This window comes from Phodopus roborovskii, unplaced genomic scaffold (genome assembly GCF_943737965.1).
Source record: "Phodopus roborovskii unplaced genomic scaffold, PHOROB, whole genome shotgun sequence".
Taxonomy (NCBI): domain Eukaryota; kingdom Metazoa; phylum Chordata; class Mammalia; order Rodentia; family Cricetidae; genus Phodopus; species Phodopus roborovskii.
The window spans coordinates 16,833,942-16,859,062 of NW_026126540.1; the positions used below are offsets into that span (position 1 = coordinate 16,833,942).

The 25,121-nt window shown below is 36.4% G+C and overlaps 1 protein-coding gene across 5 annotated transcripts in view; it reads right to left on the reverse strand.

The window, feature by feature from the left end:
• Nucleotides 1–21,571, reverse strand: part of Rbm46 (RNA binding motif protein 46) — a 46,366-nt gene extending 24,795 nt beyond the window's left edge. For 2 of the 5 annotated variants that reach the window (XM_051199147.1, XM_051199148.1), the window contains exons 1-4: nt 21,412–21,570; nt 9,450–9,611; nt 8,166–8,633; nt 6,835–7,617 (exon numbers count right to left, since the gene is read on the reverse strand). In XM_051199147.1, coding sequence (XP_051055104.1) covers nt 6,835–7,617; nt 8,166–8,633; nt 9,450–9,600 — 1,402 coding nt within the window. In that variant the 5' untranslated portion in view covers nt 9,601–9,611; nt 21,412–21,570. Of the gene's footprint in view, nt 1–6,834; nt 7,618–8,165; nt 8,634–9,449; nt 9,612–21,048; nt 21,278–21,411 lie in introns of those variants that run through there. The other 3 variants (XM_051199144.1, XM_051199145.1, XM_051199146.1) reach the window with 3 other exon arrangements.
• Nucleotides 21,572–25,121: the final 3,550 nt, after the last annotated feature.

A 25,121-nucleotide genomic window follows, 5' to 3' on the forward strand; every position in this document is an offset into this window, starting at 1 on the left:
ATACTTGTATAATTAATGAGGGAAAAATTTAAAACCACTGTTTAAAATATGAGTAAAATGCCAAAATTAGAAAATCAATTATTGATATAAAATATCTATTAATGAATATATTAAAGAACAAATTTTGGAAATTATTAGACAATGATATGGGGGGGTGAGGTTCTTATACACACAAGATGTTAAACACACAAGATTGTTCCTTCAAGGGGAGTATACAAAAATTGTTATCTGTCCAGAAGGCTTGTAGTGGACATATTTTACAGCCTGGTGACATTTTCACTATCTGTGTGGTCTGCACCCTCTGCCAGACCCTTACTGTGAACTTGTCTGATTTATAGAACCTATCTTTTTAGAAGATGTCACATGTAATCAATCTGTAGAACCCATCGTTATACAAGATGTCACACATACTTCACAAAAGTTTCAATGTAGTCACATCTTAAGTTTTATTGTTCACATAGGATTGAGTTTAATTATCACCAGGAAAAATTTCACGAAACTGTGCTGTGCTTAAAAGTGCCTTAAAAAAACTACTTGGAGTCTGACTCCCAAAGGTTGAACCAATACAGGCTACTTAATCACGTATCACAAAACTATTTTCTTGCCTCCTACAGATTGCTACACTGATGGCTGTGATGGTTGCAGAGACCCCAACTCACAAAGAAACTAAGAAATTATACCATAAAGGATTAATTTATAAGCAAAATTATATGCATTAATAACTTTAACTTAAAGTTATTAACTTTAAGTAGTTAATAAATATAATTATGGAATAAATATTGGCCTAATATATTTTAATATATATCAGTAGTTTTCTAGATCCTGTTACGAAAATGTTTTTGAACTTCTAACTATTTCATGGAATATAATCTTGGTTTGACTATAATTTACAGGAAAATTCAAAAAAGGAAATAACCAAAAGGATGTGCCATCATGAAGGAGCTGGATGACTGACTCCTTCACTTTTGTACACTCTTGTACAGCTATGAAAAATATATAAAATCACAGAATACAGGAGACAGAGCCAGGCAGATCTCTGTGAGTCTGGGGCCAACCTGATCTACATAGTATGTTCCAGGACAGCCAGAGATACACAGTTGAGAACCTGCCTTAAAACACATACATAAGCTTTGCATTATACAAATAAATAATATGATGAGAAAGGGTTAATTCTTAAAAAAAGAAGTTCCTGGTTTTAAATTATCAGAACCCAAATATGAATGTTGGCAGACATAAATATATGAAAATGTTATTTCTAGTCGTACACAGATACTTGAACATGTCCTTTAATAATTTTAAAAAACTATAAATTTGTGAGATAAAAGGAATCTTTAGAAATCAGATGTGGGTAGCACACTCCTTTAATCCCAGTTCTCAAGAGGGAGAAGCAGGAGTATTTCTTTTAAGTTCAAGATCAGTCTGGTAGGCTACAGAGTGAGATTATGTCTCAAAAAAAAATCCCTAGAGCCCACCAAATAACCCTGCCACTTCAGAGGTGAAGGTACTGAAGTCTAATAACCAAATGACTCATATCCCATTTACACTGACAGTGCTGAATACTTAAATAGCAAGGTTCTTATACTTTCCTTTTAGCCCTCCATTAAGCAGCTTCATTCACCTTAAATGCAAAGTATTTGTGGTCCATAATTAAAATAAGTCTATGAAGATGAGAATTATAATGAATATGAGGTCATCAAAGGATCTTAAAGAAAACCAAAATTTTCAATTGGAAAATATGAATATATTTCAAAAGAACTAGTCCCTCTTCAAGGGTCAAAGACACATAGTTGAGTTAATGGAATTTTGGTCTTATCATTTGGTCATGTGAAAGTAAATTTTGTCAAATGTTAAAACTGAAAATGTTAAAACTGATGGCTACTTCTTATTTGGGTGAATTTTAAAACAAATTCAATTATTTTGTAAGTATCAGCTTGAGATAATATGAAAGATCTCTACTTAAATCTAGAAGGAATACATTCTAAAAGTATTTTCTTCTATTTATAATGAAAGTTCTGTTGTAATATAACCATTATTTTATATTTAGCTTAAATATCTACAAAAAGTATTTTAATAAAAACTAAAGTTTTCTATTTCAAAACAATTTATTGACAAACTTTCTAAATCTAAAATCTTATACTTTGCCCATCAATCTGGAAATAACAGCTCATGAGAAAAAAAGTACCAGTTAAGGTAAAACAAAACAAAACAAAAAAAAACTTACAGCAATGACAATTTTTTCCCTCGGCATCTAACTAAATTTGTGTGATATAAAGAAATCAAAACCTATACATGTAAAGATAGAAAATATTTACAAAATTCCACTGAACAAAAAGTCCTGTGTGTCATTTCAAATCAATGCAAAATGCAATTATCCACTGCAGATTAAATACTGAGAAAAGCAGTGGCATTAAAAACATGAATAATGACACATAAAATGTTTCTACAAACTACAATTAACTAGAAAAATCCTTGCTCAGAGGAAAAGCAAGTACAGCCAAGAAAACTATACTGTAAATTGTTTTAAACAGAAAGATGAATGAAAGTTAAATTAACTAATGCCACATCTCAATTTCTTCAAGTCTTCTTAAACCCATCAGAAATCATTAAAGCAAACCTTATGGAGTTTACCTGCCATTACCCCACTACATTTCTGGAAAAACAAACAAACAAACAAACAAACAAACAAACAAATGCCTGTTTATCTGGACGCTCCTTGCTCTGCTCAGAAACTCTTATCCTTAAGAGTTACAAGTCAGAGAGACAGAAGCTGAACCGTTCCCTTTATCCCCAAATAGCATATGCACAGAATTTATGCATCTATCTTCTTTATTGCACTCTGACCCCTCAAGGAAAGAAACAAACAATGCTGTTTGTCTTTAACTCCCAAATGCTTGAAAAAGGATACAAAGCACATAGGAGATATTCATGAGGCTTGTTCTTGAATAAACTTCATTGGTCATAACCAAAAAAACAGCACACAATTCAGATAATGTAGTTTCAAACAGAAAAACCAACCAATGTTAAATTAACTAATGCCACATCTTTTTGATTTCCTCGATTCCTAAAATCTGCCAGAAATCACCAAAGCAAACCTTCCCAGAGCTACCTGAAATGACACAAGCTACTTTCAAACAAAAAATCTCATCCCTGTGTTTAAAATCACCAAGAGGTCACACAAGAAAAACAAAACCCTGCCATGATTATCAGTGAATATCACACAGGGAAACAGGAAAGGTGCACCATGCTTGGCATGATCTATTAAGACATTACTTGGTAAGGTCAATTCATATCAACAGAGAAAGGCTATCTTTCTCCTCCATCGCTTTATATTCCAGCTTTTTCATTTTGTTTTGTTTTTGGTTTTTTTGTTTGTTTTTGAAAAAGCAAAATCACCTAGAAAACAATGGCAATACTGACAGGCCCAGGCTCAAAATGGTCACATTTAAAAAGAAGTGATGCTCAATAATCTCAAATTATTATTTGATTAGTGGGGTGAGTCCCCACTAACCAAACATTAAGTATAGAACTTGTGATCCTAATGTACATGTCTGTATCTGACCCATTAGACTCACTGATGTCTAGGCCAGTTTGAGCTAACAGGGAAAGATTCTGTCTCAGAAACCCCATACATAAATAGGTAAAGTCACTGAATATATACTACTTACTTCACAGGAAATAAAATGAAAATATTTTTACTGTTTAAAATTAAGTATTGTATTTCTAAAAATAAGTAAATGAATTCATTATTGCTTATCTCATTGGATGACTGAGATGAGGAAGGTTATTCTGACATGAAGATAAAGAGACAGGCTCTAATTCTGAAGTGAAAATACAGAGGGTTATATTAGAGATTAACCTTTAACTCTCTTTTGGCCTTCTTCTACTAAAGGCATTTTAATTAGAAGAGAGTTTTCTATAGAAGGGGCAAAATCTACGCAAGGGTCTTCAGATCAAGAGTCACTTGAAGTGACTAGATAGCTTCTAATACTCATTCAGGTATCTACTGTCCCTAAAGGACTGTATCTTTTCTTTGAAACAAATGTGGTTTAAACAGATAGCATCTCTTAGTTTCCACTCAGCAAATCCAAGATATCATATACAAGATTGTCAAATTTCACTAGGTCAGACTGGGTTTAGCTTGGTGGTAAATATCTGGCTTAGCAATGCCATTAAAAAAAAAAAAAAGGAAAGGAAGGAAGGAAGAAAGGAAAGAAAGAACTACATAATGATAACTGAACAAAAGCACTAAATTGGCAGGGTTAAAAGTGGTATCAAAGCAAATTGTAAGAAAAATTATTATACCCAAAGAAAATATCTTTTACTCACACTATTTGCAAAATTATATCTCTGAAATGGTTTTTGAAAATAGAAACAAAAGATGTATTAATACAGTAAAAAGAAAACCCTCTATTTGAAGCACTTTTAAGAATTAGTAACAATTAGCTGGGCAGTGGTGGTGCACACCTTTCATCCCAGTACTCAGGAGGCAGAGGCAGGTGGATCTCTATGAGTTCAAGACCAGCCTGGTCTCCAAGACCTAATTCCAGGATACCCTCCAAAGCCAGAGAAGACCTGTCTCAAAAAAAAAAAAAAAAAACACCAAAAAGGAATCAGTAATAATTTTTTTTTAAGCTCAAGAAAAAAAATAGTGTTATGTAGACTGTGAAGAATGAGAGCACATGTCACATGTCACCTCACCAACACCTCTGTAGGAGATCTCACTGCCACCAACTAACCACAAGCCTCAACTATGGCATACAATACTTCACTTTTTACCCAAGGGAAAGCTGTCCTGAAAAGGAAGCCATCAGCCCTTTAAGATTTGCCACTCAGATCCAACATCACTGAAGCAAAAATCAAGCCACAACACTGCTACAAACTGCCAAATGGTACACAGCACCTCCTATCTACACACTTCCTAACCCTACTTTAAGATCTTTAATAAAGACCTCACATATGCTTTCTGACCAAGGCTTTCTAGATTCCCGGTCTAAATTTTCCATTTCCATTTTCAACTATTCTTTGCTTGAATCAACAATATTTTCAACTGCCTTCTTTTACCCTTTAGTCAAACACAGTAAGCTCTGTTGAATTGCATTTCCTATTTACAGCCTCAGACCTGGTTACTGTGCCTTAATATGCTCCGGTGTTTACTATATATATATTTTTTTTTTTTTTTGAACAGCTTAAAGATTTAATATAGGGCCGTGCGCCTGCTAAGGCTACATCTCAGCCCAATTATTTTTAATAGTCACATACTAATCATATTCTATTAACTCTTCTCCCTAGTGATGAATAGAAACAAGAAAAATACGTAAAAATACAACTTTTATATTTTTAAATTAAAAGTTCTGATACAAGACTGATAAAATCCAAAGTAAGTGATTTAAGCCATTTGCACACATACTCTAGCAGATGTCTAATCTGTGGCATGTGGAATGCATACACCTCAGTATTTCTATGAATGTAGCCAAACACAAAACTATAAACTCTAAACAATGAAATTTGTTTTACAGTCTTTTAACCTCAATTGTGCAGCTCCCAAGTGTGAACTTTGTATATGACAATATGGTATCAAAATGTGACAGATTGGACACATCTGCCAGACTGCTGGCTAATTTCATGTCAGTTTGATACAAGCTAGACTCATTACAGAAGAGGAAACTCTCAGTTGAGAAAATGTCCCACCAAAATGGCCTGTGGGAAAGTGGTGCATTTTTATACATGACTGATGTGGGAGGGTCCTGCTGGCAGTCCCAGGTACTATAAGACAGCAGACTAAGCCATTGGAGACAGAGTGAGTAAACAGCATTCCTTCACATCCTCTTGCGTTCCTGCACTGACTTCCTTCAACAGACTGTAAGTGATATGAAAGTGCAATCCATATAAAACTTTTCCTTCCCAAAGATGCTTTAGCCTTAGTATTTTATCTGAGCAATAGGAACCACAACTAAGTCACAGCTAATTTTATCCCTAAACAAAACAAATCAGGAATACTCTTATCTTTTCTTAGATCAGTGATGGTGTACTATAGCCCCAGGGCTGAATTTAAAAGCCTCAGAGGGGAGTTAAAAGGCTAATGAAGAGCTTCTGACTTCTGTAGAATCTGACCTCTATGTGGCAACTAGACAGGCAAACCATTGTCTCCACAAAGGTATGCTATAAACATAATACAAATAAGGACAATCCTAGAGGCTTATACTATCTTTTACTTTAGAGTAGCAAGCAAGCATATTTTATATATCCTAATTCTTAATGAGTCCTATTTAAGAAAATGAGTTCTTTAAAAACATGAAATTTAAAAAGAGAATTGTCATCAATATATCTTAGTGATGCATTTTGCCTTTCATGAGTCATAATGACAAATTTCCAGATTGGTGAGCATAAAGCTATCTCTATACATGACCTGCACAAAGCAACTGTGGTTTTTATGAATGTCTAGCATTTCCCACTAAAAATTCATGTGCTGACTTCACCAAAGATGCAAAGACAGAATTAAAAGTTAATTCCCATAACAAATTGTGTAACACACAATAAAATTTCATCAAATGATGATTAGTCATTAAGAAACAATAAAGTAATGAAATGGAGCCTAAACTCTAATCAAATCTCTCCTGCCCTCTCAGTAAGTATTGATTGAAAAGCAAAATGAAAGAAAATTATACAGGAGCCAAGTCTCAGGGAAATTAATTATGAGTTTTGAACTTGTGGTTCTCCTGCTCTGGTCTGATAAAAAATTTAAAGACTCACTAGTAATGTTCAGAGTTCAAATCAACTACTGTGTAATCTACCACGGTTTTCTCTAATGTCAACATCAAGTACTTCTAAACTTACCCAAATGAAGCAGCGTGAACTGGGCTGCCAGCTCCTTTGCATCTTCCAGCGTTGTGCAGAGTTTATCTGGCATGAAGTAACTCTGGGATCCATTTGCAATTGCAGGAATAACTATCTTATATACCAAGAGTACTTTTCCATCCTGACTGGTTGTTGAATATAAATAATATTCTGGTGGTGCCCAATTATTTTTGTTGCAGTAATAATCCAAATGCATCACTGCAGAATTAAAATGATTGGATTTTAAAGAATACATACTAATTGGGGTAAGCTTTGTTCCAGGAAAAAAAGGGTAAGTACATCTTTCAATTTCAGGGGGGCTTGGACTATGCTGACCGTTGAGACGAGTGGGAAGAGTTGGCGGCTTGCCTAGAGCTTTGGAGTGACTCTCTTCTTTGTTAGCATATACAAGCAGGTTTTCAGAATTTGGGCTGATCTGGCCATTAAGATGCTGTCTCCAAGTATTTTCTTTATTCACTGGCTTTGCCAGTGTTACCTCAATACTGGCTCCGTCAATGCATTTTCCATTCATAACAGACATAGCGGCCACTGCATCTTCTCGGTTGAAAAAGTGAACAAATGCATAATCTCTAAGTTTCTTTACTCGCTCCACTGCACCAGGCTTGAATTTATTGAATTCTGCTTTAATTGTTTCCTCTGTAGTTGAGATCATCAGATTTCTTACATAGAGAACTTTCACTCTTTGCATGGTTTCCTCATCAACTTCTTTCTCTGGATCAGCCCAATCTACCTGAATGGTGTGGCCCCAGAGTTGAAATGTTCCTGAAAAGAATGCATAAATTGATTTGAAGTTAACTAAAGCCCTGAAAAGAATGCATAAATTGATTTGAAGTTAACTAAAGCAAAGACTACAAGTTTAAAGAGCTACATACAATAATTTCTCAAAGAAACTCAAGCATGTATCAATGTATCTGATTACTCACTTAAGCTTACTCACACCAGTTTTTACTAAAGCAAACCTAATAGAACTTATGACAAAATTTAAGAGTTGGCAAGACAAACGAAGACTTTAAAGATTGATTACTGTTAGAATTACATAATGAATTCTGGCTTTTTATTAAACATAATTAACAAAGTCAAAGTTATACACACATTAAAGTATCAGTTAAAGTATATACACATTCAGTAATAAGAAAATGTAACTTGTTTTGTAGGAACTTCTTGTACCTTATAGTCATTTACTTTCTCATTAAGACATATTCCTCCAAGTAACATTATATCTTACTAATAATGCTCTATCACTTACTGTTATTTTTCTGTATCAATAATAGTGTTAATATGTAAAGTAACCTTTAAAAGGGTTACCTTACCTGGAATCAGCTTTCTCCTGGCCATTGCAGCAGCTCTGTGGGACTCATACTCAACAAACGCAAATCCACGGTTCTTGGTTTTGTCAGTTGCACTTGGATAAACAATCACATCTACGACACCTTCTGTAACTTTCTTCATTTCATCCAAAATTTCTTCCTTTTTCTTTTCTTTGGGAATTGCTCCAATAAATAATCTGCAATTATCCAAGCTTACACACACACCAATAAACTTCCCTGGTCGAATCTCATAATTGTTAAGAATCCGGATGGCTAACTGGGCTTCTTCTTTAGTAGTGTACATCACAAAAGCATAACCTCTATTTTCACCACTAAATTCCATCATCAGTCGAAATTCATATATCTTCCCAGCTCTTTCAAATACAGGAACCAATTCATCTTCATACATATCACGAGGTATTTTTCCAACAAAAACTTCACAGCCTCTAGGGGGAGGTGGCCCTTCCCAACCTGAGAAAACAAAGATAAACACAACTAAAATTAAATTCTAAAAAGCTATATTCATAACTGAATTATTTACTCATTCAACAAATTGGCTATAAGTCTACTATATGGCAAGCAGCATTCTAAGTGCCAGGGATACAAAAGATAAAGTTCCTTCCATTAAAACTTATTTTAACAAAACTCTAGGAGAAAATGTGTAAATGATAAAATGCTGTGAGGAAAATACAGCCACACAAGGGGTGTTACCATTAAAAGAGGTAAGATCTCTGAGCACAAAGTTGATGCAATGACCTGTATGAAACTAAGAGAGTGAAGTACAAGTGTTATCTGGGAGAGGAGAGATCAAAAGGAAACTATAATACAGATGCCTTCTTTCCTAAAGTGTACTAGGATGGAGGAGAACAGTGGCAAGTGATATGACAACTGACAACTGAGAAAACTAGAAGCCAGAATGTTATTTAATCATTTGGAGATTCTGAGCAAAGAAATGCATAGTTGGAATGGTAAGAGACCATGCCTATTTGAATCCTGCAATTCAACTTAGATACTAAGTCTCTACTCACTGCTCTTTCAAATTCCTCCCTGATTTACTTGTCTTTGAATGCCTTCAGCATAATTTTCTCTGACACCCTAAATCTTGATTTCTCAACTAAACCATGTTATTTCTCAATTACTTTTTAAACACGAACAAGGTTTTAAATAAACACATAATTTCTTTCAAAGAAACCAGCTGAGACTGGTTGGGATGTTTGTGAGAATACATGCCTAATCTAAATGACTATGCTAAAGATTTAATTTAAACATGTATAAGCAAACTCCCACCTGGAGGAGGACCACCAAATTTCCTTTGCCCATTTTCTTGAACCATGTTGTAGCCAGTCTTTTCCATCAGAGCCAGCAATGCTGCTTCATTCTGAGTGCCAGTGCGTACTTTACCGCATCCATTTGTTCCATCGGCGTTCTCTTCATTCATGGCTCAAATTCCTAAAACAAAATCAAATAACTGTAAGCCCACACACAGCAGAGCTCCAGGATTCTGGGGAGCAATTCTTTGAATTGCCTGAAGCCAAGGACAGCGTGCCTGACTTTCATTATTTCCCTTTAGATTGTGTCTCAAAACTCTTCCCTACAGTAAAAACTGGGAAAACTGTTTTTCAAGCTACTCATCAATTAAGCAGTACCTTTAGATGATCTAAGTGGGATAAAGGATCCAAAGAAAGAGGAATAAGTAAAAAATGAGAAATCAGAAGTGAGAGTTAAAATAAAAAGCAACAACGTAGCAAAATATACTTCCATCAATAAATTCATGATCACTGCCAATCTACACAGCCAGAGTTTTAAATCATTCTGTCATACAGAGCAAATGAATTGTTCCTGTGAGTATAAATATCACACTTGTGAGGTACCCATGATGTGGTGCCAATGTTGTTCACTTTCTCAGAAATCTTCAAGAGTTTCAAGTTTCCAGAAACAAATCATTTGAATCTATTAGAACTTACCAGAGAAAGAATAGAAATACATAATCACAGGTCATTTGAGAAGGAACAGGGCCTAATGTGATATCCAGTTAGCATTGGCTTAAAACACTTTTATTTGTTGGTATAGGAACTAAAGCAAAAGAGCCACAGCGTTTCTTCAGCATCCTATATAAAAATGTATACATGTATGTATGTTTTCATGTATGGAAGTGAACATGCTCGTGCCATGTGTGCATATGGCCAATGACCAATGGCCAATGCTACCATGTCCGATTTTTTTGTTTGTTTGTTTTAAACTAGGATCACACTTACGTCCTCATACTTACATGGCAAGTACTTTTCCAACTGAGCTATCTCTCTCTATCTCTGTATTTTAATTTTTACAGTTAACAATTACCATATTTTCATTTCCTAATGATCAACAGTTTTATCTTTCACATAGTATTAGTATACATAATTACAAAAATTTTAAATTCATATTGTGAAGAATGGATTGTGAAAACTATTTTTGGCTGCAAGCATAATCCTTCTAATTATAAAATGATATAGTACTGTTATAATTACATTTTGTTTATGGCCATACCACCCTGAACATGTCCAGTCTCATGTAATCTTAGCAGCTAAGCAAAGTCATGCCAGGTTAGTACTTAAAATGGAAGAAGTAAAATGTTGAGCCAGTGCACCTCAAATTTAGCCTTTCTACCTACACAACTTTGATGACTTCATTTTTTATACCATATTCATTTAAACAGACATATCAATATAAATTCTCATAAGACTCCTTTGAATGACTAACAGAGTGTACATAAAAGGGCTACTAAAAATTTCCATAAAGATCAAATAAATGCCTGGATAAATATGAGAATGGCAGTACATTTAGGTGCTCACATTATTTATATAGACCACATTATGTTTTCTGAAACATTTTTCATTTCTCAAAACTGGAAGAGGTGTGACATAACAGATACAAATTCAGACTAACTATAAACACTGAAGTTCACAGCAGGTTCTGTAGAGGATGGGGATGGAGAGGATGCTGTCAGTTTGCTACAGAACAGTGGTTCTCAACATGTGGGTCAAAACCCCCAACATCACATTGTAGACATCCTATAAACCAGATATCCACATTACAATTCATATCAGTAGCAAAGTAAGTTTATTAAAAAGTGTTATAGTATCAATAACTTTATGGTTGGGGGTCACCACAACATGAGAAAACTGTTTAAAGGGTCACAGCATTAGGAAGGTTGAGTACCACTGCCCTAGAGCAAGGGAGACTATCACTGTAGCTCACAACTAGTGTTTCAGATAAGCATGTCTCTTCAGTCAGATGGCTCTGGTTCATAAGCTTTCTTTTCACTCACTAAATATACAGTAATTTAATATAGTAATTTCTTCATCTGTAATATACTGATAACACTTTATTATTCTCACAAATGTTTTATAAAGGAAAATGTTTGATAAATAAACCAGTTGATCATTAATTAAAAGCACCAGGACTTTTTTTTAAATCTTAAAACAATTATTCAGAAATGCTAATTTTATGCATATACTGGAATGTTTCATATCAATATATGTGGAAATAACATTAGAAACTAGTTATTTAGCCAGCTAGAAACAGGCAAAGAATAAATTTTTGCAGGTTTCTTATAAATACAAGGGCAGTAATAAGTGACCTCTCTAGTTCCTATGACTAATAAAAGCTATGTAGCTTTATAAAATGAAATTATTTCCAAGTATTGAAAGAAAGCGAGAAAGCAAGCAAGACCAAGAGAAACTATAACATCCAAGATCCCATAGCCAGAAAGTGGTATATACAGAATTCAAAACCAGGTCAACTTAATCTAAAAGCCTACCCTTGCCAAGAAAATTATTCTGACATATAATGTCTTCATTCACTTATGTACTGAGTAGAAGTATCAACTGAGCACCAATTGTGTTCCTTATTTCTGGGACATAACAGTAAATTAACACTAAAACTCTGTATCTTAGTACAGAAAACAAATAAGTCATGTAATATATAAGAAGGTACAATACTACTAAGGGATGAGCAGGATAAGGACATGTGGCAGTTAGAGGTTTGGCAGGAGAAAGGTGTAACTGATGGGAGATGTCATTCTGTATGTTTCTCATACTGGTTAATGAATAAAGCACTGTTGGCCAATAGGAAAGGAAGATAGGAGGGACTAGGAGACAAGGAGGAAGGAGGAAGTAGGAAGGAGGTTCAAGATGGAGAGTCTGGAGAACGCAGAACGGCCAACTGCCTCTTGCTGGTAAGACCACGTGGAAATACATAGAAATGGATTAATAATTAAGACAGAGCTAGCCGATAAAGAACTAGTAACGGGCCAACAGAATTACATCAAATACAGAGTCTCTGTGTGTTAATTGGGACTGTGCGGCAGCGGGACAAGACCGGGCGGCTGGTGGAAAAACCGTTCTCCTTTACAGATGGAGCCCACGTGGCTAATAAGAACTTCCACTTAAAATTTAACAAAAGCTTAAAAAAGGGTTTTAGAAACAAAAGAACAGAGACAATCAAGGTTTCTTGGTAGCAGTATTTTTCTCAGTTGGACTCTGCTTTGCAAGAGACAAGCAGATATTTGCGCGGCTCCTTTAAGGGAAGTTTCCTGACTCAGCATAAGTAGCAAAAAAAAAAAAAAAAAAAAAAAAAAACAAACAAACAAACAAACAAAAAAACGCACGGCTTTTAAAAAACTCTGCTAACAATTTATTGGTGCGTATGAGAGATGGCAAAGGCAGTGACCACAGCTCTTAGTGCTGGCTGTACAATAGCTGCCACCATCTTTGACACTAACACAGCTATGATTTTCATTTTAGCAATGTTGTTGTTTAACAGATAGACTCATGGCCAGACAAAGATAAAGATTTACAGTAAAGACAGATTCATATTAAGAAAAACCACTAAAGGTTTACAGTGTTTTAAAATATACTTAGAAATGGGTTTTAAAAAGACAAAGAAGAGCTGGGTGTGGTGGCACACACCTTTAATCCCAGCACTCAGGAGACAGAGGCAAGCAGAACTCTTGTGATTTCAAAGTAAACCTGGTATGAAGAGTGAATTCCAGGACAGATTAAGAGTTACACAGAGGAAACCCTGTCTCAAAAAATAAAAACACAGAAGTAAAAGAAACAGAGTAATAAAAAAAAAAAGCCACATAAAGATGGAGAGAATCTGTATACTGTATGGCATTATATTGTTTTTATATCATTTGACTGCTGAGGAAACAACTGTTAAAGGAAATACTGCTGGATTAATTCAATTTATATATTTTAAAAATGCTCTGATTCAAAAATTTAAGTTCAAAGACAAGTTACTGGGGAAAAGGATTTCTAAAATAAAAAGCTGTGGATTCCTTCCAGACTAATGTGGTTTGATCAAGCCAGGCCCCCTGCAACAGAGTCGCTGGTGATCCAACATTCAAAACAGCTTGGACAAAGCAGCCTCGCAGACTACAACCAGGATTTCTGCGTTTTCTTAGGATTCCCCCATGACAGCGCCCTTTACCAGCAGGAAGTAGTTTGGAAAGAACGACGCCCAAATTCCCAAATATTGTATATAAATGTTTGTTTTCATTTAAATGGACTTGGTTATAAAGGGTTAATGATCACAACCAATATCCTTTTAAAGGTAAAAAGGAAATTATGGTATAGATATGAATACTTTGTTTTGGAATGGATTTTCATTTATTGATAACAATTTAAGGTCAATATTGTGATATGTATATTTCTCTTCTTGTTTATGTATTGTGTTTATATAGCTCATTTAAAAATGTAATGTATAATTTAGTACAGATTTTACATAGTTACCTATAATAGTTAAAACTTATATCTAGGAGAGTTAGGTTTTCTACATATGCAGAGATGTATTTGAGATACATAGGCATTCTTCAAACCTTTCAAAGACCTATAGAATATGGCATTTAAAATGGTTTAGGGTTTTTCTTGACAATGAGACATAACTGTTCCTGGCAATACCACCTGTGTCAGAAAGGAAGATGGACATTGAAGAAACTCGTTATAGAGTTTGCTTCCAATATGGCAAGACTAGCCATTTGGACAAGATACTGCTCTTATCTGGACTGTTTGACTTTATGCTGTATAAACTGGACAAAGGACCCACAGAAAAGTGACTGCTGATTCAAGATGGACATTGCTACAGAGTTCCTGCTTCATGGAAGAGTCTGCCAGACAGTCTGCAGGACACAGAGAAAAATTATTGACAAGCTGCCAATAAAAGAAGACAGTTTAAAGTTTCCTGCTTTGCTGAAGAGTCTGCCAGACACACTATGGCCTATGGGCTGAAGATGGAAGATTACAGAAGAACTTCAGGTGACTGAAAAGGCAAGATGTCTCTGTCATTTCTAGAGTTTATATATTATCCTTCTGTGATCTTTGAAGGAGTTGAAGACAAATAATTATGGTTATAGTTTTCCTTAGTGAGGCTTAAAGATAAGTTACATATAGGACTTTAAACGCACAAAGATAGGATAGATGATGGAATATTTTCTTAAATCTTACTAAATGTTAATGGACTAAATATTGTTAACTCTGATTCTTAATGGATAACTGTTGTGTTATATTATTTTGTGATGTTAAGCTTAAAACCCTTCTTTTTACTTAGACAGAAAAGAGGAGATGATGGGAGATGTCATTCTGTATATGTTTCTCATACTGGTTAATGAATAAAGCACTGTTGGCCAATAGGAAAGGAAGATAGGAGGGACTAGGAGACAAGGAGGAAGGAGAAAGGAGGTTCAAGATGGAGAGTCTGGAGAACGCAGAACGGCCAGCCTCCTCTTGCTGGTAAGACCATGTGGAAATACATAGAAATGGATTAATAATTAAGACAGAGCTAGCCGATAAAGAACTAGTAACGGGCCAACAGAATTACATCAAATATAGAGTCTCTGTGTGTTAATTGGGACTGGTGCGGCAGAAGGACAAGACCGGGCGGCGGGTGGAAAAACCATACTCCTTACATATAACAATTAATACTCATTGTCAACTTGACAGTGTCTAGAACAGAAGTTCTCAATCTATGGGTGGAGAGCCTTTTGGGGGCGTCAAACAACCCTTTCATTGGGGGTCACCTAAGACCATCACATTGTGATTCATACCAATAGCAAAATTAGTTGTGAAATAGTAATGAAAACAATTTTATGATTGAGGATCACCATAACATAACAGGAACTGTATTAGAGGGTCACAGCATTAGGACAGTTGAGAACTGCTGTCCTAGAATCACTGATGAGACAGACCTCTAGGAACACTGTGAAGAATTTTGTACATTAATCTCTGGGCACACCTGTGAGTGATTTTCTTGATTATGTTAACTGAAGGGGGAGTTCCCTCTTTTAATGTGGGCTGTCCTTCTAAGGGTGGCTCAGATATTAGCAGCTCAGAGGAAAAGGGAACTGCTTTTTAATGACTGCCTCCACAATCTGTCCTCAAATTCCTTTACTCTCCATTCCTGTACTCTCCATCAATACTGGGACCCAGATTCTTTGGCCTTCCATCAATGGATCCCCAGGAATCCTCCAGGAGTTCCACACCAGATTGGTACTTGAGATATACAGCCATATGGCCTGAGGAGCCTCTCCAGTGTGAAGATAGCCACTGCTATCATGAAAACCAATGTAATAAATAAATCTAATAAATAAAACATCTAAAAGGATTACCTAGCTGTTAAGTCATTACAAGGATAGAAGTGGAGACCATTAGAAAGCTACTACTACAATATGGGTGGAGTGATGAGGATGGCAGAGAACAAACTTTGAGGTGCAAAGAGTTAAATACAGGTTTCATTTGAACTGAAGACACAACCTTCAGAATTTTCAGACATCATGGAATGCAAGTTGAGTTGAGGATAACCTCAAAGTCTAAGCCTGAGCACTAAGGCCAAAACAAACAAACAAACAAACACAAAAGCCCTCTAGTCTGAGCAGTGATTAAAAAACATAAGTGTTTGGTGTTTTATTCAACACTGTTCTATCATGACACAAAATATCCACCCAATGAACATCATTTGAGTCTGAATATACATATTTAAATGTATACATGAAAATTCTGTAGGCAAAGAATCTTGCTAATTAATTAGGCAGGCTGTCCTTGAACTGCCTCAGCTTCTCAAGTGCTGGAATTATTTACCTAATAACACTATACTTTACAAGAAAAGGGCCCACAGAATCGACTAACCAGGGCTCCCAGGACTCAGAGACTGAACCAAAGATAAGGGAGCCTGTAGCGATCTGACCTAAATAGGTCCTCTGCATATATGTTATGTCTGTCATAACAGTGGGAGCAGTGGCTGTCTCTAACATTTGCCTGCTTTAGGGACCCTTCCCCTCCTACTGGGTTGCCTCATCCAGTCTTAATATGAGGGGGTGTGCCTAATTATAACTTAACATGCAATGTTTAGCTGATATCCATGGGAGACCAGGATTTTCTGAAGAGAAAGGAGGAGAGGATCTATTAGAGTGGGAGGGTCAAAGGGGGGGGGGGGACTGGGAGGAGAAGAGGGAAGGGAAATGAGGTTGGGATATAATATGAGAAGTTAAAAAAAAAAAGCTCAACTACAGCATAGGTAAAAGCAGTAGTCTTCTCCTTTGCTTGTTTCAGAATAATATGCACCATTTTATTTCTCCTTATGATTATTGGTTCTCCTAACTTAAGAAACAGGAAATAAGGATAAACTGTTATCAAGAAAAAGCTCTTGAAACTGTATTAGCACTAAATATGTGCTCTTCACTATAACTAGGGGGCAAAAGTTTATGTAACTTCAAATCCAATAAATATTTTTAAACCATTCTGATAAAATAACTGTTAATTTCTGAAAATTAAAAACATTAATGAGATAAAGATTAACTGAACAACTCTCAAGCTTCTTTAATAATACAATTTTTTTCTTCGTTTCTTTAAAAGATTTTTAACTGCTACAGATTTAGTATCCCCTATCAGAAATATTTATAGAATCTAAAGTGTTTCAAATTTCAAATAATTCTGGGTTTGGAGATACTTGAGGTAATAGTGAATAGCTTTCAGATAGAAGTGAAATCTAAATACAAAAGCTATCCCATACACAGAAACTGAAGTTTATTTTACACATTATTTTTTATTCACTTGTGTGGATTTTGACATGGAAATTCTACAATGGTACACAAAATCTTAAGATTTTAGAATATTTATATTTCAGGTTAGATAGACTCAAAGTTATACAATACCCTTTATCCACTTAAGATGGTTTTTACTCTAGGGTTTGCCTATGTATCATTAGTAAAGATTCTGTAGAAAGAAAATACCAGAAGCTCTTTGGCCACCTCCAATATATGTGAGAAAGTAAAAGAAAAATAATATATGTTTGCCTAAAACAGCAAAACTATCAACTAAAAAGACCTGGAACTCAAACTCATAGCAACACATAAGTTCTAAAATCAGTTGTTTTCCATGATTTTAGTCTAGAACAGCATTGATTATAACATCAAACACAAAAGATCATACTTTAACTATACATAGATTAGGAAAGTGAGACTTGATTTTTTTTTTAAGAAAATAAAGACTGCTATCATACAAAGGTGACTTTCTGACTTACTGACTATAAAAGCAACATATAGCTTCTGTTCTCATTTTACACAACATGTCAAATTAAAAAACAACAACAACAACAACAACAAAAAACATAAGTTTTGTTTTTACTGTAATTCACAGCTAGCTCCAAATGGTTACAAAATTCCACAAACCAATCTATGCCTGCAGTTACCTTACAGACAACTATTTTAGGTTAATACTGTCACTAAAGTGTATGATAAAAAGACTACTTGCACGCTTATATTGAAATAATAAATCAGTTTACATGTAGAACACTCTTTTACTGAATAACTAGAAAGATATGCAAGAGTGTACATTTCAAGAGATCTTAAAATATGAAACTTGAAATCTTAGCTATATGAAACACATGCATATCACTGATCCTATCTCCTGGTTGGTAAGTGTAGTGTGTTATCCTAAAACTTCCTAAAAAAAAAAAATGACACTTAGAAATGTATAATTCAAGCCGGGCATTGGTGGTACATGCCTTTAATCCCAGTACTCAGGAGGCAGAGGCAGAAGGATCTCTGTGAGTTCAAGACCAGCCTGGTCTACAGAGCAAGTTCCAGGACAGCATCCCAAGCAATATGGAGAAACCTTGTCTTGGGAAGGAAGGAAGGAAGGAAGGAAGGAAGGAAGGAAGGAAGGACAATAGAAAAGATCAAAGATCTAACTACCACATCATATCCATTAACTAAATTTCTTTAGAATCAAAATTAGCCATGAAATCATAAGATCATAAACAAATCTAAAACAAACTATATTTTAAATTCCATAACCACAGTTACTCAAATGGCCAAAGAAGCACAGAAATGTAAGCTGGCACACTTATTGAGGTCTCCTGGTTCAGTGCCTTCAGCTACTTTCAGGCATGTATTCACATTCCAAAATGTCCCACAAAATTATACTTCACTAACCTTGGGAATGGAATAAAAGATGAAGGGGTCCTGAGCAAGAATGATGTTGATATATGGGAAGAGGAAAAGGGAAACAAAAGCAACAAAGACAGTAAATTGCAAGTTTTTGTATCATTTTTTACCCTAACTTTTAAATCTTTTTTACCCCCTAAACTTTGGAACTTACAAAGATTTCCCTAGAAATGAATTTCAAAAGAAAAAAAAAAAAAAACTCACTGCCCAAAACACACTAAGCTTTAACATCAGGACAGCATACCTAATTATAGAACAAATATTAAAGTAATAATCTCAACACATCTTTAAAGTACTGAAATATTTTATTTTATTAGCTTACAGCATCCTAACCAATTATGAAATGTAAATTTCAAGGGTATGAGGAGACTGCTCAGCCAAAAAGCATGCATACTGCTCTTGCTGAGGGCATTAGCCAGCTCATGATGGCCTGTAAATACAGCTCTAGGGCAACAGCCTCCAAGGGCAACTATTCCTATGCACACACATCCCCACACAAGGTTTGCATATGTATATTTCAGATTTGTATTTTCAAGTATACTAATGAAAAATGACAAGTACAACAAAATTTTGCAATATAAGAAAAATTGTCTAAAAGAATTTATTCTATTTGTATTCTAACTCAAACTGAAACTTCATCTTCTGAATTATCACAAAAATGTCTTAGATTATAAAACTTGAAGGCTTAAATTTTTGTGTAGTTTAATAATTTGACACATAAAACCCCTTTTCCACAAAGCACACTTATGTCATATCTTGATGACATTCCCTATATCTTATGGCTGTTAAATTTCAGATTTATTAATTTAGGTGTTACTGAGCATGGTATACTGAATCCATGAGAAGACAATGGAATTCTGAGCAACATTGATTTTAGGCAGGATATTATAGGCAGCATGTTTGAAAAATAAAAATTGTGGTCCTATACACTTAAAACAATTTCTAAATACAAGTTCATAGGTAGATCAGTTCAATTCCACTTTAAATTATTTCTATTCAGTAATGAGAGTGTGTTTAATTACAAAAGTTAAATATAATGTTTAAAAGTTTTAGTATTAGGTATTTATGTAGAACAGACAAATCTAGGATTAGAAAACAAAAATATTTAGGTCTCAGTGGTTTAGAATACTGGACATTCCTCCAGAGGATCCAGGTTCAATTCCCAGTAACATTTCCCAACTGTCTGTAACCTTGATTCCAGAGGATCCAACACACTCACACTGACATGCATGCAGGCCAAAAGAACAAAAACACAAAAAACAAAAACCACCAAAAAAAAAAAAAAAAAAAAAAAAACACCAATGCACATGAAATAAAAATAAATACTATTTAGAGTATTTAGAAAAATCCCTTGGGGGGCCACAATATACATTGGGTTAAGGCACTTGCCTCTCAAGCCTGAGAACTTGATGTCTATCTCTGCACTTTATCAGGGAGAGAATCAACTCCCGAAAATTGTCCTCTGACTTTCAGGCAAGCCCCTGCACTCTCTCACACATGTAAATTCTGTTGCAAATTATTGTAAATAATTTTTAAATACCAAACACAAAAGCTATGTGCACTCTGAATTTACCATTAATATCTACAAATGTTTGTTTAAATATGCTAGCTACCACTTCTTACATAGTCTTCTATGTCATTTGAAATCTTATCAATCTGAACACAGAAATCACATTTTCCCTCATTTTTTTCTACCTTGTCAACCATCAGATACTAAAATAGCACTCATCATTAAAATTTTCAATTTACATAAATTACTTATTTGCAGTCCTTTATCATGGTATGTTTGCCTCCAACAAAACTACACCATTCAACACTTAAGCCTTGCTTTCAGCTATAAAATATACTTGCATATATATTCGTGGTATTGTAAGGATGTTTGCATTTTACATGAGCTGTCTAATAATTTTTGCATTAACGTTTAAGTTCAAGACTCTACTACGAAAACTAGCATTTAAAACATGCCACACACAAGAAATAAGGCATTGTTGGCCTTTGATAAACACAGCATTAACAACAATCCTTCTGTCCTCAGTGACAATCAGTTGCAGTCATTAAAACACTATTTCAAATATGTACACGTGATAGAAACAGGCCTATTTCAGCACTAAGGAAACTTAATTCTGAGAGACTACACGTGGAGGTTCCTGGAACTCCTCGTTGTGATGATCCTTGAAATGAACATTTCCAGTTATTTAAATTAGCATTTAGTACTAACTTCCATGCTCAGATTGATAAAGGATGGTATGTTACCGCCTCGTGTATGCCACCTAAGGTGCTTCCTGACTTTTAACTCAACTCTGGAAGGCTAAACGGGGCAGATGCAAAGTCCAGTGGGGTCCCCTCTGGTAATCCACCAGGAAGGCAGCCCACCCTGCAGGAGGCCCGGAGCCTCTAGCACCCGACCTGCGACTCGGTGGTCCTCCCGCACCCCTGGCTGCGCAGCGTGCGTTAGCGGGCGCGTCGGGCAGTTGGCTCCCGACAGCCACTCACGCAGATGCGCTGGGCGACCCAGCAGGTTCCGAGTCCGGGCAGAGCAAAGTTCGAGGCCCAGCCCTCCAGGAACTCGGAGAGAGGGAACAACGACGGGAGGCCCGCGAGGTCGTGCGCAGCGGCCAGGAGGCCGAGGCCCCGACGCCGCTCCCGACGGGGCGGCCGCGCAGGCCAGCCCGCGGGCACCGTCGCCCCGCACCCGGCGCGAGGGCACCCCCGACTGCGGCCGTTGGCAGCGGTTTGCCCGCCACCCCGCAGCTCCCATCCCCGCCTCACCCCGTCGGGTCTTCAGAGGCCAGACCTAAAGATCCCTGGACCAACGAGCGAAAACCGCCTCCAGAGCTTTGGATCTGCGCCTGGGGCGGAAGCCGTGGAGGGAGGAGTCGCCGCGGGACCGGGCGGGGGAGGGCGTGGCCAGCGCGGCTCGTGCAGTCCTCGCGCCTCGGGCTCCGCGCCTCAGTGCCTCACGCGGAGTCCCCCACCTTGGCCAATCAGCGGCCGCCTGTGCAGGCGAGGGGGCGGGACCGAGGACTGAGTCCCGAGGAGACTCTTGCAACAGGAAGAGTGGCAGGCTCGCTGACCAATCGGGACGAGGAAAGCGAATCTCGGCGAGTGGGGTTTGGCGCGTGGAAGACTTGAAGGCGTTACAAAACAAGTTACAGTATGGACTTGTGTGCTTTCCTTAGGGAAGACGTAGGTAGGTTGAGAAAGTTCTTTGTCTTATTGGAAGGAGTTTGCAAGTCTTGAAACCCAACTACTAATTTGACACAGAGCAGTCACCGGGACGTTTATAAAAGAGGACCAGAGGGGTGGCTTCCAAAGGTCCTTAACTTCTCCATCTTCTCTTAAAACGGATACCCTGAGACCTGGGTGATAAATAACATTAACACAGTTTTAGCCCTTTTATATTTCTACATGCTAGGAGCTATCCAGGGCATGCTCATCTGTTCTCGCGGTGCTCTATTCAAGATATAGTGTGTTTTACAGACGGAAATGCACGCAGAGAGCTCTAGACAAGTTACACAGTTTGCGCAGTAAGTGACTCCAGTTTTGTGCCGAAAGTGCATGTAGTGATTTGTACTATCCCAAAACATGTCCATTTGGAGAACACTATGCCCAATACCAGGGCACATTGGTAACTCAGAAAGTAGTATTCTTCAACTTCGCTCTGCTCAGTACACTCAAAACATGTTGAAAGCTTAAGCCTGGTCCAGTAGACTTGTTTGGCTTTGTTGCCAAACAACTGTAAAAGTAAGATTTGTTAAACAGTATTTGCTAGGCCTTTTTATTTCTCCAAGAAGAAAAGGCTGTCCACACTCTTCATTTTCATGTGACTGTCTTGTCCTTTACCAATAATGACTTCTACAAAGAGTTTTTTCTGACTGAGCTTGTTTTTAAGCGTAGGAACATTTAAGAGCCGATAGGTGGCGATATTTCATTGTAAGACGTGGAATAGTTCTTGGCGGTTATCTTGGGGGGGGGGGGGGCTATTTAACATTTCCAGTGCATGTTTGAATGTATGTCTCTAGAGGATTATAAGTGAAAACTCTTTCCTAGCTACATGTTTATAGACATAAAAATAATTGTAACACTGGAAGAAAGTGACATTCAGATGTGTTTTAAAATTCACTCTGTGTGTGTGTGTGTGTGTGTGTGTGTGTGTGTGACATGAGTATTTGAAATGCCTTAAAAGTGTGTAATTTATTAGAGAGAAAAACAAAAACAAAACAAAGCAAATATAATTATCAATTCCAGCTTGCAGCTACAGGTGTTTGGGGGTCAGTTTGGTCTGTTGTTACCCACCCTTTCAAAGCCTATATTACAGTCACAGCCTGAGGAAAGGTACGGGGTCTGCATTGACCAGGTGACTTCTCAGTAGTGTGTCCTTAGGATGTGGTCTTGGTTTGTCTTGATTTCTCATACTTCTTCTACCCTTCAGGCTGGCATTTAAGAGATGCCTAAAGGAGCCAGATGAAGCAGAGAGACCTCTCTTCGCAAGAATAGATTATACCATGTGGCTTTGCAACCAGATCATCCCCAAAGGTTCAGTACTATCTTCCACTCTCCATTCTGACACAGTTTCTATTTACAGTCATAGTTCCTATGTACAGCCTCACCCTCCACAGCTGACACTAACCTCTGTCTTGACATCTTAGAAGCTTCAGCATACTGAAGGGCTTGGTCCTCAATGCTAAAGGTTGTGGGAGAGTGTGGAACTACAATGTTACCTGTCTGCCTTTATGAATTAGGCATTTCTGTTGTGTCTTTATTTACAGTCCTTTTGTTACCTTCTCATTCTGGGTGAGACTTCACATACTGTGTTGAGTAAGTGAGGGGATGGTGAATACCCTTGTCCTGTCCATGGTTAGATACTTTCCTTTGAGTTTTCCCCTTTTAATGTATTGTTGGCTATAGATTTGTCATAAATACCCTTTAATGCATTGTGGTCTGTTTCTTTTAGTACTAGTTTCAAGATTGTTTACGTAGGAATGTTGAACTTCCTCAAAAAAAGCCTTTTCTACATCCAATTAAGATGACCCTGTGATTGCTATTCTTGAGTCTATGCTCTGTCTTGGATTTATTGATTGTTATATATGGAAATCATATTTAAATTTCTGGAATGAAGTCAGCTTGGTCATGGTGAATGATCATTTTAATGTGTTGTTGAATTTAGTTTGCAAATTTATTAAGAATTTTAATATCCGTGTTGATTAGTGAAATTGAACTATAATTTTCTTGCATCCTTACCCTAATTTTTGTTTGTTTTTGTTGTTTGTTTTCTTTTGTATCCTTATGCAGTTTTATCATCAAGACAATATTGACTTCATAAAATGAGTTTAGTGGCATTCTTTCCTTTTTCATTATCTGGATGGTTGCAGGACACTTGGTGTTCATTTTTTTTTCCAAAAGTCTGATTTAACAGTGAAGAATGAATCCACCAGGACCCAGGGGTCTCTAGCTGTGAGACTTTTCCTTTTTGTTTCAGTCACACAGCTCATTGTAGACCTGCTTGAGTTGTATATATCCTCTTGGTTAAATTTTGAGAGGTCATAAATGTCCAGAAATTTATCCTGTTCATTTTGATTGTCTGATTTTTTTTTTAGTATCAGGTTTTGAAAGTATGACCTAATAATAACCTGAATTTTATTGTTATCAGTTTAAATCTCTCCCTTTTCATGTCTGACTTTATTCATTTTGGTCTTTCTCATTGAGTAGATTGACTAAGAGCTTGTCAGTCTTGTTCCAAGAAGGAACTCTGTTTCATTAATTCTGTGTACTCTTTTTATTCCAATTTCACTAATTTTATGGCCTCTTTTTATCAGCTATTTTTGGGTTTAACTTGATATTTCCTAAGATTTTGAAGAACATCGTTAAGTTATGGTTTTTAATGTAGGCATCATATGCCTGTAACTTCCATTTGGGAACTATTTTCTTTGTATCCCGTAGGTTTTCTATACTGTGTTTTAATGTTCATTCTTCTCTAGGAATTTTGACTCTTATTTCCTGATTGTTTTTTCAATGATACATTCATCTCTCAGGGTACTGTTCAGTCTCCATTATCTGTATATTTTTCTGTAATGTCACTATAAACAAATTTGATTACCCTATGATTAGATAGGGTAGAAGAAGCTATCTTTTTTTTCTATTTCTTAAGATTTACTGTATATTGGAAGAATATTGGAAGGACATGTGTCAACAGTAGACACACTTGATGGTCTTGTGAAGCATCACTCAGCAGAGGAGATGGACTTCAAACATTCTGAGGTACTATAAATTCGTATCCAATTTTTTAAAGCCACACTATTTTATTTTCTCCCCATCTTGTCTTATGCCTTAAATTTTCTTGTTTTCAGAAAAAGTTATTATGAATTTTATTGTCTTCATAAATCTCTATCCAGCATATGTGTGTGAAATGTGAAAAGATTTTGTCATCAAGTTTCCCTGGCAGTCAGTCTTCTATGTGTGATGTACCAGAGGCAAAGTGA